Below are 14,762 nucleotides of genomic sequence, written 5' to 3'. Positions count from 1 at the left end.
CACAGGGCATCAAACGGCATGATGAGTGAAATAAATGCAAATAAAGGACAGGGAAAAATAAGTCTTTACATGCAACAACAAAAAACTTCAGTTGTTAGTATACATAGTTACATAGGGTTGAAAAAAGACCAGTGTCCATCAAGTTCAACCCATCCAAGTAAACCCAGCACACCTAACCCACACCTACCAATCTATACACTCACATACATAAACTATAAAAATATGCCCCGTACTGTTTGCGACTTTGGGTGCCAGTTTGCCGCCAAGGAGTATATTGGCGAGATAACGGTTAAGCTCCAATTTCATAAAAATTCTGTTCTTTTGATCAGAAGGGGGTTCCATCCCACTTTCTGTCAGACAAGGCAGGAATATCCCTAAGCAGTAATTATATAAAATACTGTGCGCTGCGCCTGATAAAAAAGGGAAAGAACAAGAAGGCATACAAGGGATTAAAGATCTATATATGAAAAGGGAGCAAGCCCCTGTAGAATGGATGCATTTAAAATAGTATTCCAGGCCGTGCAGCGGCAGCTGTGTTTGGATTTGCCAGTGCCAGACAAAAGGCAATCTGGGCCGGCTTTCAGCAGCCGCTCGCTGTTTAACACAGGCAAGAACACTGCAACCCGAGCGCTTTTCTCTTGTGCTCTTTGTTTGTGAGCTTAGCCCAGAGCGCAGGGAGGATTTCATACACTTATCAGTGAGGCGCGGGTGTGCGCCGAACGCCACCAAATCAATTCATCACTTCTTATAACTTATATTGAGTTTTAAAGCAGGGATTAGCTCCCATTTATTTTCCTGAGACAGAATATTCTTTTCCCGAGTATTTGCATGTGGGAGTTGCCATATCCCCGTCATATAATGTCACCTACATTGCAGGAAACTGCTGCCAGATTAAGCAGTACAGTGGGTTCTATTTATAACTGCCAATTGCAGGTATTTTACCGGCCTTTAGGGTTGCCCACAAGGCCAGTATGTAACAGGTCTAGTCTGGAAAACTGCCACCGAGGTGCCGTTGCCAGCATTACATATTTACCAGCATCTCCTAATAAGATAGTAAATACACAGAGATGCAAAGCTGTGTGCTTAATATATTTTTATCATATATAGGGTTGTCACCTTTCGTCAATGTTTTTACGGGCCAGGGTAAGGGGCGGGTATGTGACACCGGGGCGGGGTTGGGATCAAGTGCAAATCTTACACCCAAGTATCCTCTGAGCGTATACCTGTATGTTGATTTCTGATGACCCCCTAAGCTGAGCCCAGAGCACACTGAGCATGTGCAGTGCCACTGACTCTCAGAAGCTGTTCCAACAAAATTACAGCAGGGTCGGACTGGGGGGGTGCAGGGCCCACCGAGGCTTCTGCCCCAGGGGCCCTGTACCCCCCAAGATGCCCCCGTCGGCCGTGTTCCCTCGCTCGACATCCACCCCTGAACGCACTTAAGTGAAATGTATCAGGGGAGGACACCGGCGGCCAGGGGAGCGGTAAGAGGGATCGGGTCTGGGACGCCGGGGTCCACCGGGTTTTTTCCTAGTATCCCGGTGACCCAGTCAGACCCTGCAAGACGGGGAGCTCCTGTACAGGTCATAGAAAGCCTGAATAAACCCCGAGCTGGTACATTAAGTTCAGTGTGTAAAATACACAAATTAGTATCATATTAACATAGTAAAACTGGGTTGAAAAAAGACCAAAGTCCATCAAGCTCAACCCTGCCAAGATATTATATAAATTTATATAGTTCAATGCTTCATTTCTCCTTTACTTTGGTCATATACAAGGTACCTACATATCCGAATGAAGCCAAACCAAACAAAATAAAAAAAAAGAAATAAAACAATAGAATAACAGAACTGTTTTGTGATTGGGGGTTTCCCAATGTAGCTGACTATTTGTTTCTATGAAAGGGGCTTAGAATTTAATACAGGTATTGGACCCCTTATCCGGAAACCTGTTATCCAGAAAGTTCTAAATTACGAAAAGGCCATCTCCCATAGACTCCATTTTAAGCAAATCACATTTTTAAAAATGTTTTCCTTTTCTCTGTAATAATAAAACAGTACCTGTACTTGATCCCAACTAAGATATAATTACCCCTTATTGGGGCAGAACAACCCTATTGGGTTTATTTAATGGTTAAATGATTCCCTTTTCTCTGTAATAATAAAACAGTACCTGTACTTGATCCCAACTAAGATATAATTACCCCTTATTGGGGCAGAACAGTCCTATTGGGTTTATTTCATGGTTAAATGATTCCCTTTTCTCTGTAATAATAAAACAGTACCTGTACTTGATCCCAACTAAGATATAATTACCCCTTATTGGGGGCAGAACAGCCCTATTGGGTTTATTTAATGGTTAAATGATTCCCTTTTCTCTGTAATAATAAAACAGTACCTGTACTTGATCCCAACTAAGATATAATTACCCCTTATTGGGGGCAGAACAGCCCTATTGGGTTTATTTAATGGTTAAATGATTCCCTTTTCTCTGTAATAATAAAACAGTAGCTGTACTTGATCCCAACTAAGATATAATTACCCCTTATTGGGGGCAGAACAGCCCTATTGGGTTTATTTAATGGTTAAATGATTCCCTTTTCTCTGTAATAATAAAACAGTACCTGTACTTGATCCCAACTAAGATATAATTACCCCTTATTGGGGGCAGAACAGCCCTATTGGGTTTATTTAATGGTTAAATGATTCCCTTTTCTCTGTAATAATAAAACAGTACCTGTACTTGATCCCAACTAAGATATAATTACCCCTTATTGGGGGCAGAACAGCCCTATTGGGTTTATTTAATGGTTAAATGATTCCCTTTTCTCTGTAATAATAAAACAGTACCTGTACTTGATCCCAACTAAGATATAATTACCCCTTATTGGGGGCAGAACAGCCCTATTGGGTTTATTTAATGGTTAAATGATTCCCTTTTCTCTGTAATAATAAAACAGTACCTGTACTTGATCCCAACTAAGATATAATTACCCCTTATTGGGGGCAGAACAGCCCTATTGGGTTTATTTCATGGTTAAATGATTCCCTTTTCTCTGTAATAATAAAACACTACCTGTACTTGATCCCAACTAAGATATAATTACCCCTTATTGGAGACAAAACAATCCTTTTGGGTTTAATTACTGTTTAAATATTTTTTTTAGTAGACTTAAGGCAGGAGATCTGAATTAAGGAAAGACCCCTTATCCGGAAAACCCCAGGTCCCGAGCATTCTGGATAATGGGTCCCATACCTGTAGTACTGGATGGCAAGGGGGATAACAAAATGCCAACAGTATAGGGTCTAAGGTTAATAAAGTTAAATTAGTTAGGGTAATAAAGAGCAAGCTTGGGGATACAATAATATTAAATATGAGAAGTGAGGCCAAGGATTGGTAGGAGATTTAGGAGATATAGATAACAACATAACATGTGTATATGGAAAGGGAATATTTTTTATTATGAGGTACAAAGTTCAGTGACTGCCCATGTATGCAGTTTATATATAGAGTATGTTTACTCTCTATCTGATTATACAGTTCAGCTTCGATCGGGCATGTCCTTTGTCTCCATTTAAGACTAATAAATCTTCTGGTTATTTGTTATAATATGAGTAACAAAGCACTGGGTGGGTTTAGTAAATGGGAGCTTAGACTTGCCCAATACATATGGGTATCACAGAATTTTGTTGAACATATTCCAAATCTCAGCGCAGTGAGAATAACGGAACCAGTCACATGTAGGAATGGGCTGCACAAATGATGTCACCATTACTGTTTGTTATCTGCTAGGATCAAATTACCCTTTGTGATGTCACAACCCAGCATTGTGACATCATCAGAGCAGCTTTAGTGCTGATGCTCTGACTTTCCAGTCATTTCGAGTGCAACAGCTAAGGAGGGAGGAGCTCTCTCCTGTCTCCTATAGCTGTAAAGCTCAATCTTACTTTTTCTTTTACTTTTTTCACTTTTTAACTAAATATGTTTAAATTTGTGTTGAGATCACAATTTATTTCCAGATTATTAGCAGAAAAGTATGTCTTGATCCTGGTGCTGAGCTACTTTTTAGGATGCCTGCAGTTTAAAATAGGATACGTTATCCTAATCCTGCTGGTACTAAAATGCTACATGTTGTGGAGAAGCCGCCGCCGCCCCACTGAGAAGAAGACAGAGGAAATCCCCAAGGAGAAGAAAAAAGCTCCTGGAAGAGTAAGTCTCCCCTCTCCTTTCTGCTTAAACGCGCGCTCACCTCTAGTTATGTACTATTGGCAACAATTCAGTTGGTCATATTGAAGCCTATAATTGTATTGTTGTTGCTACTTTTTATTATTTATCTGTTCATCTCCAAATCTCTTTTATTAAACCACTGCCGAATCGTTAGGTTAAATTAACCCCTAGCAATCAAATAGTCACTGAAATGCATTCTAAAAGCTAATTTAATCATTAACTACTCCTTTAATGAGACAAGAAAGTAGATGATATAAACCAATAAACAGTGGTCATTTAAAAAGCCCAATATTATGCCCAAAATAAAGGTTTTTTGGCTGCCTGGGTCAGTGACCCCCCAGTTTAAAAATCAAGGCCAATTGCAAAGTTGCTAACAATAGGACATCCTATTATATATATATATATATATATATATATATATAAACTAAAAGTTCCTACTACTATTACTTACCCATCTGAAATAAGAAGCAGTAGGGTTTGGTTTATATGGAGCTCAAATGTGACCTTATAGGAGCCATAATGGAATGTGAACTCTAATGTGCTTCTGCTTCTCTCTCAACCTGTAGGTCCCAGGGGAACACTTCGAGAGGAGCAAGTCCCTGAATGCGGTAAGGGATATAAATATATATATATTATACTTTATTCTGGTTATTTCTGGGTATGTGAATGTGTTTAAATTGCCCGTTACAGGCATCAGGCCTAATAAACTTGTTTTCTTTTTATCTCCTGGCAGATTTTCGAGAATATCTGGCCGTATCTTACTGAATACTTGGAGACGATGCTCAGGCAGAAGATTCAGCCGAAAATCCGCTCTTCTAGCAAATATCTGGCCTCTTTGCGATTTATAAATATCGATTTTGGCGACAAGGTAATGATCTCTCTCTGTATGAATATCTTCCAGCCCATCTTGTAGGATTGACACCTATTTTATATGTTTTTATGTAACAACTTTTGGGTTCGGGGCGCAGGCAGGGGCGTCACATGGGGTGGGGAAATGGGTGTAGGGGATATGGGCAGAGTGGGTGGGGGATGGACGGAGTATAGGCAGGTCTGGCCTTATAAGGGGTAATAAATCAGGAGGGTCTGGGAAGGGAGGGATTCGTAGGGTATTAAAAATTTGCTGGTGATTAACCAATAAAACACCGGCTAGGTAGTAACCCTACCATCTTGTATAGTGATTGCTTAACCAACACATTGTAACACCCCAATGTTTACTCTCAGCCCCCAGAGGTCACTGCTTTAAGAGCCCACGGCGATCCGGAAAGAAAACAGATTATCCTGGATCTTGAAATCAGGTACATTTTTAGCCCCTTTTTCACTTCCTTTCACTGCTCTCTCAGAAATGTTCCTCCCTTACACGATCATCTTTTGCTCCTTTTTTTATAGTTACGATACAGAAGTGAAGATCGATATAGGATTCAATGAGAAAACCCCAATAGCCGGAGTGAAATCTATAAAAGTGAGTGAGCCGACCAATCTTATACCCTTGTGTGCGCCTCCCATTTCCCTTGCAGAAATCTTATATAAACATTGCTTTCTCTTTTTCAGCTGGAGGGAACCTTGCGGATTATTTTGGCACCGCTGATGGAGGACGCGCCCTTATTCGGTGCAATTACTTTCTATTTCCCTCAGCGACCGGTAAGTGATTAATAGATGGAGCGGGTTAAGGCAGATAAAGGCAGATGACATATAGAAGTAGAAAAGAGATGATATTTTGTAATAATCCCTTTCTTATTTGTTCTAATTCTACAATGTGTTTTTATGGCAGGTATTGGACCTACGGTGGATTGGACTTACCCACCTGCTGAATATCCCAGGACTTCAGTAAGTTCCCTCCCCTTGACTTTCTTATATGTACTCATCCTGTGCCCTAAACCCTAGGCCAGGGGTCCCCAACCTTTTTTACCCATCAGCCACATTCAAATGTAAAAAGAGTTGGCGAGTAACACAAGCACACAAAATATATCTGGGGGCCAAATAAGGGATATTATTGGTTATTTGGTATCCCCTATATGTTTCATAGTACATCTGTTTTTTTATGTAGCCAAAACTTAAGCCAGGAATTCAAAATGAAGCACTTTCTGTGAGGCCACTGGGAGTAACATCCATGGGGTTGGTGAGGAACATGTTGCTCTCAAGCCACTGGTTGGGGACCACTGCCCTAGGCTTTCCTATATGTTTCTAGATGTCTTTTTTTGTACATTAGAATAACATTTCCATTTTTTTCTCCCTCCCCTTAAGCACAATGTCGGATAAGAAGATTGTGAACAAAATTGCCAAGTTCATGGTTGCGCCGCAGCATTTCAGCCAACGAATAAAAGCCAAATTCGATTTGAATGAGCTGCACTTCAAAGAGCCAAGGGTAAGGCCTAGTTTTCATTTTATAGCCTGTGTCCCCTTCTGCTTCCCTGTAGAAAGTCCATGTTGGAAATCCTTTCTTTTTCTTTTATACATTGTTTTTTTGCTTTGTTTTTTTAGATTGTGCTTCGTATCCATGTGATAGAAGCCAAAAACCTTAGAGCCAAGGATCTAAGTTCTTCGGACCCGTATGTTGTCATACACGGAGGAGGAACAACAGTGCAAACCAAGGTGATACAGAAGGACCTTAATCCACAGTGGAATGAGACGTTTGAGGTACCATTTGCTTAGATATTTAGCTATACAGAACATACATTAGATATTGCCTCTAGGGTTGTCACCCAGCTGGTATTCTACCAGCCCAGCCAGTATTACACATTTACCAGCAATATACTGTGTACAGCAATTTTACCATTTCCCCCCGATTTCCTGCACTATTCATCCTGTATCTGCCCCTGTGTAATAAAACTGCCCCTTTTATATCACTGCCCCTTTTGTGCAGTCTCTAATTGCCTCAGATATTGTAACCTTGTTTCCTCTTTTATCCATAGATACTGTATACTGACCTCCCAGGGCAGGAGGTAGAGTTCAATCTCTTTAATAAAGATAAGGAATTGGCCAAAGATCAGCCTTTGGGCAGGTGAGTACATCTTTAACCTAGGTCCCCTGATTCCCATTTTTGGGCCTAGTTGTAAAACACTTTAGAATTTATAGCTACCATTTCTAATTATTTTTCCTTTCCTTTGATATCTAGCTGCAAAATCAGAATTGCAGATGTCCCAGAGAGAATGTACCTAGATAAGGTGAGTATAACCAGGCCTGTTGATGCATTATAGATAATAATACAAGACTTTCTGAGGTATCTAAAATGATGTTTATTTCTTTTAACCCTTTGCAGTGGATACAGTTGGAGAATGCAGAGTCTGGGCAGCTCCATATCAAGCTGGAACGTCTCCAGCTTCTTTCAGACCCTACCAAGTTGGAAGAGGTAAAGTCTATGTTCTTTCTCACTGGCTACTTTAGAGAAAGGTTAGAATGTTTTTCACTTTGGTGGATCTAATTTTTTGTGGGTTTTCTAGGTGCTGAAAGAAAATGAGCAAACTCAGACAGAGAGAAGAACGCAGATGTCTTCAGCAGTTCTCTACACCTTTATTGAGAAAGCAAGGGGTCTACCTGTTGTACAGGTATGTGAGAAGTCATGTGTCTCCAATTGGCTTGCCTGTTATCATTTTTTATGAGGCCCCATTTAATCTGTAGTATTTAGGATATACTAGGTGTAAAACTTCTCCCAACCCAATATAGTTTAATTAAGCCCGGTTAAAAACACAATTGTTCACTAAGATCTGTTTTTGTCTAACAGGTGCAGAAAGGCAAACTGAACCCACTCGCTGTGGTGCAGGTTGCCGTTCAAGACTCCGTCCAGGAAACTGGAGTAAGTAATAAATTGCTTCATTACCTATCAGGGATGGGGGGGGACTTGGAAAGTAGATTGAAACTTCCCTATACAATGTAAAAGTATCTGTTTTACTAAATGGCCATGCCAGTTTCTATTCTAAATACATGTAAATTTGTATTTTCAGAGCAAAGTGAAGAACGGAGAAGTAGAGTGGAAAAGGAGGTTCCAGTTCCTATTAAGGAACCCACTCACTGAGGAACTGAAGCTTATGGTGAGTACAAACGAGATTTCCTTATGATCTATCTTGGGGGGCTGCCTTTATACCACATATGGTTGGGGGTGGGTTTGCCTCCTTGCTTTCTGGGCCGCTTATGACTTCTATTTTCACAGTTACATGATGAACGCCAGAAACCTCTTGGATGTGTTGCTGTGCCCCTATCACAACTTGTGGATGCAGCAGACATGACCATAGAGGACTGGCTGCCCCTGGAATCGACAGAAGAGAATAGAGACATACGAGTGAAACTGCAATTGAGGGTAAGTGATGTTCTCTAAGCTTAAAGACACTATCATAAATTAAATTGACTATTATGTTCTACACAGAGTCTGTGGTAAGTTACACAATACTGGACTCTGTATACAACTTTAAATAGGATCTAATAATAGCAATGAGAGCATGGCAACATGTTTTGATCTGCTACAAGATCCACCTAACGTTGATCCAATGCTCTCTTTTTCTCCACAGATTTTGGCACCTCATCCTTACAGTGTTAAGGAAGAGGAACAAATCCCTGAGGAAATCACCAGGGTTCCTTTGTTCCATGGAGAGACCAAAGCTCAAATTTCCAAACGGAAATCATGGACCAAAGTCAGAAAACTATTTGCCAAGAAGAAATAGAACAACGTGGCATCACTGGTATTTGTAAGGCCTCCATACAAGAACAGTATGTTGGACTAAAAAGATTTAGAAAGGGGAGTGCAACATAAAAAAAAGCCAGTATGCTCATCTGGAGGCCAAGCAAGCCAGAATGCCCAACAAACACAGGGTGCTGAGGAGGATGAAGGAGGAGGAAGAGGTGGATTTAATACCAACACCAATACAACAGCACCCATTTAATGTATGTAAAAATTAACTGGAGATTAAAAAACAGCACTCCCCACAGTCAGAGGAGGAGAATGGAGGAGGAAGAGGAGGTTTTCATTCATTCAAGGAATGATTTAGAAAAATGTTTTAATGTTAAGGGGCCATTTCTGTGCCAGATGGGCCATCTCCTCACCCCATCTAATGCGCTTAGAGAAGATTGTGTTTGGACCCAGTTTAAGCTCTGAGCCATGTGCCGTTTTGGGGTTGAGGAGATCGAAAATGTCCATTAAGCAAAGCAACATGCAACAGAACTGGACTTCAAACAGTTTGAGGATGAGGAAGAAGATAAAGAAGAAGAAGAGGAGGAAGAAGAAGAAGAAGAAGAGGAGGAGAAGTTAACATCAATATCATTGCTGCTACCTGAGGTCTCTGCACATAAATAAATGCATGGGCCTAAACGTCACTACTCTGAGACACTGAGCCCATTTCTTAAAAAAAGCTACTTCTGTCTTTCCTGTTTTTCAGTTTGACTTTTCGTGAATACTTCAAACCTTCTTGTCAAACCTTCTCTGTGGCTGACTACTATTTCTGCCTTCTGGTTCTACTTTGACCTCATGGCAAAACTGGCACTTCTTCTCACAAGCAGGGTGCCAAGGAGAATGGAGTCCCATGACCTGTATAGATGCACAAGACTTTTGGCCTTGTGGTTTTATATGGTCATAAATCTCCTTGGTGACTTATAATATTCCTATATTTTACAATACAGGGTACTTTATTCACTATATAGTACTAATATGCCTAAACTGCCTGCCAATAACTCATGTGTCTAGGCTGTCTAAAGGTGATGCTAGGAGTTGAAACATCCCTGCTATACCACTTCCGCTATCACTGCCACCTTGCACTCCGCCACTGCACTGCCAGGCAGTGTGCCCGGGGGCCAACAGGGCCAGGTCCCACCAGGTTTTCTATCAGTGCCCTAGATGGCCAGTTCAACACTATATATGCTCCCTGTGTCTGTATTGGTTTCTTCCAAGTATTCCAGTTTCCCTCTCACCCCAAAAACAGTTTTAACATATCAGTACTATATGAATATTATACACAAAAGTCATGAATATCCTGTAAATTATACCATTATAAATGGTGTTTAGTGATGTTATCAGTTATAATCAGTGCTTGGTGATGTCATATCTGTTACATGACTTACTAAAACGTGTGTAATATCATAAAAAATGTACCCACTGCTGTAAAATATAAGGGTATTAGAAGTAATAATATGGTCGTGGAACTCCTCAGTGACTTATAATAGCACTATATTATACCATTATAAACGGTACTTAGTGACGTCATATGTTATATTCAGAGCTTAGTGATTTAATTTGTATCATTTGACACACTGATGCTTGTGTATTATAATAAATAATGTACCCCCTGTTGTAAAATATAAGGATATGCTGAGTCTGTACAGTAATGTAGACAGTAATTTGACAGGCATAGTCAGAACTGGAATCCATTTCTTTTAATCAGTTTAGCCCTTTACATAACATTACAGCTGCCGGTGCCAAGCCATTAATTTAATAAATGGTTTATTGTCTCTCTAACAGGGAGATGTGTTCAGTTATGTCTGCTTTATACAGTCTGTTACCACAGGGAGAATGTGATGGGGTGGAGTTTGTGCAGGGGGTGGGGAAAGTGGGCCCTTGAGGCAGCAGCCCCCGTGGCCCAGACATACCCAGTCCCACACTGCACACACACATGTCAGAACTTTTACACACAGTTGCCCTTACAAACTCAGTGTGTGGTACAGCACTCACACTCACACACTGACACACTCACACTCATCTGCCCTGGGAAAGAAGCTGCTTCACTGGGAGCCCATTCCCCCCTCTCATTTTACCCTCCCCCACACAGCTCAGGGGCAGGAAGTTTCTTACAGAGGGAAGGGGTGGAGCTTAGACCAGACTGCTGCTCTGAGCAGTACAGTAGGCAACAGGCCTTTTCTGCTGATACTGAATGGCTCTGGGACAAACCATCTTTTTTAAAGGGGTGCTAACCTTGAATACATAAACCTTGAAAACTTGAATTTGAAATTACATTTAAAGAAGTGTTTTCATGTAGATAACAGCATAATAGATGTATATATGGCAAGGGAATAGCTTTTATTATGAGGTACAAAGTCCAGCAGGGGCAAGTTCCCCCCATGCCCCTATCAGTGACTGCCCAACTACTTGGCCAATACTTCATAATATTTACTTACTGTATGGATATGCAATGTGGATAGATACTGCATTATATCATATATCCCTATATTTTACAATACAGAGGTACATTATTCACTATATAATATACAGTTTGGTAATTTCCCTATGGGACCAAACTGGAAATTATATCCGTAGCTTTGTGATGTCGGAATCGGATATAATCAGAGATTAGTGATGTAATTTCTGTCACATGACTGACTGAAACTTTTATATTATATTAAATAAAGTATTCCCTGTTGTAAAATATGAGGAAGAAAGTTGAGAATGAGAGTTCCATGACTTTGTGACCTATAATATCTCTATATTATACAATAGGGAGTGCTTTATTCACTATATTAGAAGAACTGGGTGTAAAAAAAGCCCCCTTTCCTCTCGCTGAGTCTGTACAGTAATGTAGACAGTAATTTGACAGGCAGAGTCAGAACTGGAATCCATATTCAGAGCTTAGTGATTTAATTTCTATCATTTGACACACTGATGCTTGTGTATTATAATAAATAATGTACCCCCTGTTGTAAAATATAAGGATATCAGAAGACACCACAGAGTCTCATGCCCAGTATGGTCATGGAACTCCTCAATGACTTATAATATCCCATATCCCTATATTTTACAATACAGAGGTACATTACTCACTATATAATATACAGTTTGGTAATTTCCCTATGGGACCAAACATGAAATTATTAGAGATTAGTGATGTAATTTCTGTCACATGACTGACTGAAACTTTTATATTATAATAAATAAAGTACCCCCTGTTGTAAAATATGAGGAAGAAAGAATGAGAGTTCCATGACTTTGTGACCTATAATATCTCTATATTATACAATAGGGAGTGCTTTATTCACTATATTAGAAGAACTGGGTGTAAAAAAAGCCCCCTTTCCTCTCGCTGAGTCTGTACAGTAATGTAGACAGTAATTTGACAGGCAGAGTCAGAACTGGAATCCATTTCTTTTAATCAGTTTAGCCCTTTACATAACATTACAGCTGCCGGTGCCAAGCCATTAATTTAATAAATGGTTTATTGTCTCTCTAACAGGGAGATGTGTTCAGTTATGTCTGCTTTATACAGTCTGTTACCACAGGGAGAATGTGATGGGGTGGAGTTTGTGCAGGGGGTGGGGAAAGTGGGCCCTTGAGGCAGTAGCCCCCATGGCCCAGACATACCCAGTCCCACACTGCACACACACACGTCAGAACTTTTACACACAGTTGACCTTACAAACTCAGTGTGTGGTACAGCACTCACACTCACACACTGACACACTCACACTCATCTGCCCTGGGAAAGAAGCTGCTTCACTGGGAGCCCATTCCCCCCTCTCATTTTACCCTCCCCCACACAGCTCAGGGGCAGGAAGTTTCTTACAGAGGGAAGGGGTGGAGCTTAGACCAGACTGCTGCTCTGAGCAGTACAGTAGGCAACAGGCCTTTTCTGCTGATACTAAATGGCTCTGGGACAAACCATCTTTTTAAAGGGGTGCTAACCTTGAATACATAAACCTTGTTTAAACTTAAATAAATGTTTTCATATAGATAACAACATACAAAATGTATATACAGCAAGGGAATAGCTTTTATTATGAGGTACAAAGTCCAGCAGGGGCAAGTTCCCCCCATGCCCCTATCAGTAACTGCCCAACTACTTGGCCAATACTTCATAGTGTTTACTTACTGTATGGATATGCAATGTGGATAGACACTGCATTATTTTGATTTCCTCTATCGGATTATACAATTCAGCTTTGGTTGGGGATGTCCTTTGTCTCTATTCAAGAATAATACATCTTCTGGTTATTTGTTATAATATGAGTAACTAGCAGGGCCGGACTGGGAAAAATACTAGTGGGCCCTGGCGGCCCAGACCTGACCCTCACAAGCAGGGTGCCAAGGAGAATGGAGTCCCATGACCTGTATAGATGCACGAGGCCTTTGGCCTTGTGGTTTTATATGGTCATAAAACTCCTTGGTGACTTATAATATTCCTATATTTTACAATACAGGGTACTTTATTCACTATATGGTACTAATATGCCTAAACTGCCTGCCAATAACTCATGTGTCTAGGCTGTCTCAAGGTGATGCTAGGAGCCGAAACATCCCTGCTATACCACTTCCGCTATCACTGCCACCTTGCGCTCCGCCACTGCACTGCCAGGCAGTGTGCCCGGGGGCCAACAGGGCCAGGTCCCACCAGGTTTTCTCTCAGTGCCCTAGATGGCCAGTTCAACACTATATATGCTCCCTGTGTCTGTATTGGTTTCTTCCAAGTATTCCAGTTTCCCTCTCACCCCAAAAACAGGCAGTTTTAACATATCAGTACTATATGAATATTATACACGAAAGTCATGAATATCCTGTAAATTATACCATTATAAATGGTGTTTAGTGATGTTATCAGTTATAATCAGTGCTTAGTGATGTCATATCTGTTACATGACTTACTAAAACTTGTGTAATATCATAAAAAAAATGTACCCCCTGTTGTAAAATATAAGGGTATTAGAAGTAATAATATGGTCATGGAACTCCTCAGTGACTTATAATATCTCTATATTATATTATACCATTATAAACGGTACTTAGTGAAGTCTTGAGTTATATTCAGAGCTTAGTGATTTAATTTCTATCATTTGACGCACTGACGCTTGTCTATTATAATAAATAATGTACCCCCTGTTGTAAAATATAAGAATATTAGAAGACACCACAGAGTCTCATGCCCAGTATGGTCATGGAACTTCTCAATGACTTATAATATCCCATATACCTATATTTTACAATACAGAGGTACATTACTCACTATATAATATACAGTTTGGTAATTTCCCTATGGGACCAAACTGGAAATTATATCCGTAGCTTTGTGATGTCGGAATCGGATATAATCAGAGATTAGTGATGTAATTTCTGTCACATGACTGACTGAAACTTTTATATTATAATAAATAAAGTATTCCCTGTTGTAAAATATGAGGAAGAACGTTGAGAATGAGAGTTCCATGACTTTGTGACCTATAATATCTCTATATTATACAATAGGGAGTGCTTTATTCACTATATTAGAAGAACTGGGTGTAAAAAAGCCCCCTTTCCTCTCGCTGAGTCTGTACAGTAATGTAGACAGTAATTTGACAGGCAGAGTCAGAACTGGAATCCATTTCTTTAAATCAGTTTAGCCCTTTACATAACATTACAGCTGCCGGTGCCAAGCCATTAATTTAATAAATAGTTTATTGTCTCTCTAACAGGGAGATGTGTTCAGTTATGTCTGCTTTATACAGTCTGTTACCACAGGGAGAATGTGATGGGGTGGAGTTTGTGCAGGGGGTGGGGAAAGTGGGCCCTTGAGGCAGCAGCCCCCGTGGCCCAGTCATACCCAGTCCCACACTGCACACACACATGTCAGAACTTTTACACACAGTTGCCCTTA

General features: G+C 40.4%; 1 protein-coding gene across 1 annotated transcript; it reads left to right on the top strand.

Annotated features, from left to right (window-relative positions):
• The first annotated feature begins 3,891 nt into the window (after positions 1-3,891).
• LOC100493446 (extended synaptotagmin-1) lies at positions 3,892-10,704 on the top strand. Its single transcript, XM_018093277.2, has 17 exons — positions 3,892-4,209; positions 4,794-4,835; positions 4,961-5,095; positions 5,449-5,522; positions 5,614-5,686; positions 5,776-5,865; positions 5,996-6,051; positions 6,469-6,589; positions 6,706-6,861; positions 7,137-7,225; positions 7,340-7,388; positions 7,484-7,573; positions 7,665-7,769; positions 7,946-8,017; positions 8,166-8,252; positions 8,372-8,518; positions 8,727-10,704. Exons 1-17 carry the CDS (start codon positions 3,982-3,984, stop codon positions 8,877-8,879), a joined length of 1,767 nt encoding a protein of 588 aa, XP_017948766.2. The 5' UTR covers positions 3,892-3,981; the 3' UTR covers positions 8,880-10,704.
• The last annotated feature ends 4,058 nt before the right edge of the window (positions 10,705-14,762 follow it).

This window comes from Xenopus tropicalis, chromosome 4 (genome assembly GCF_000004195.4).
Source record: "Xenopus tropicalis strain Nigerian chromosome 4, UCB_Xtro_10.0, whole genome shotgun sequence".
Classification (NCBI taxonomy): domain Eukaryota; kingdom Metazoa; phylum Chordata; class Amphibia; order Anura; family Pipidae; genus Xenopus; species Xenopus tropicalis.
The sequence above is the reverse complement of the archived record's forward strand: the minus strand, read 5'-3'. Positions and strand labels throughout refer to the sequence as shown.

Coding starts and splice junctions, on each gene's coding strand:
- LOC100493446 (XM_018093277.2), top strand. CDS start 3,982: ATGTTTAAATTTGTGTTGAGATCACAATTTATTTCCAGATTATTAGCA. Junction 5,687..5,775: donor CCGGAGTGAAATCTATAAAA/GTGAGTGAGCCG, acceptor TCTCTTTTTCAG/CTGGAGGGAACCTTGCGGAT. Junction 7,389..7,483: donor AGAGAATGTACCTAGATAAG/GTGAGTATAACC, acceptor AACCCTTTGCAG/TGGATACAGTTGGAGAATGC.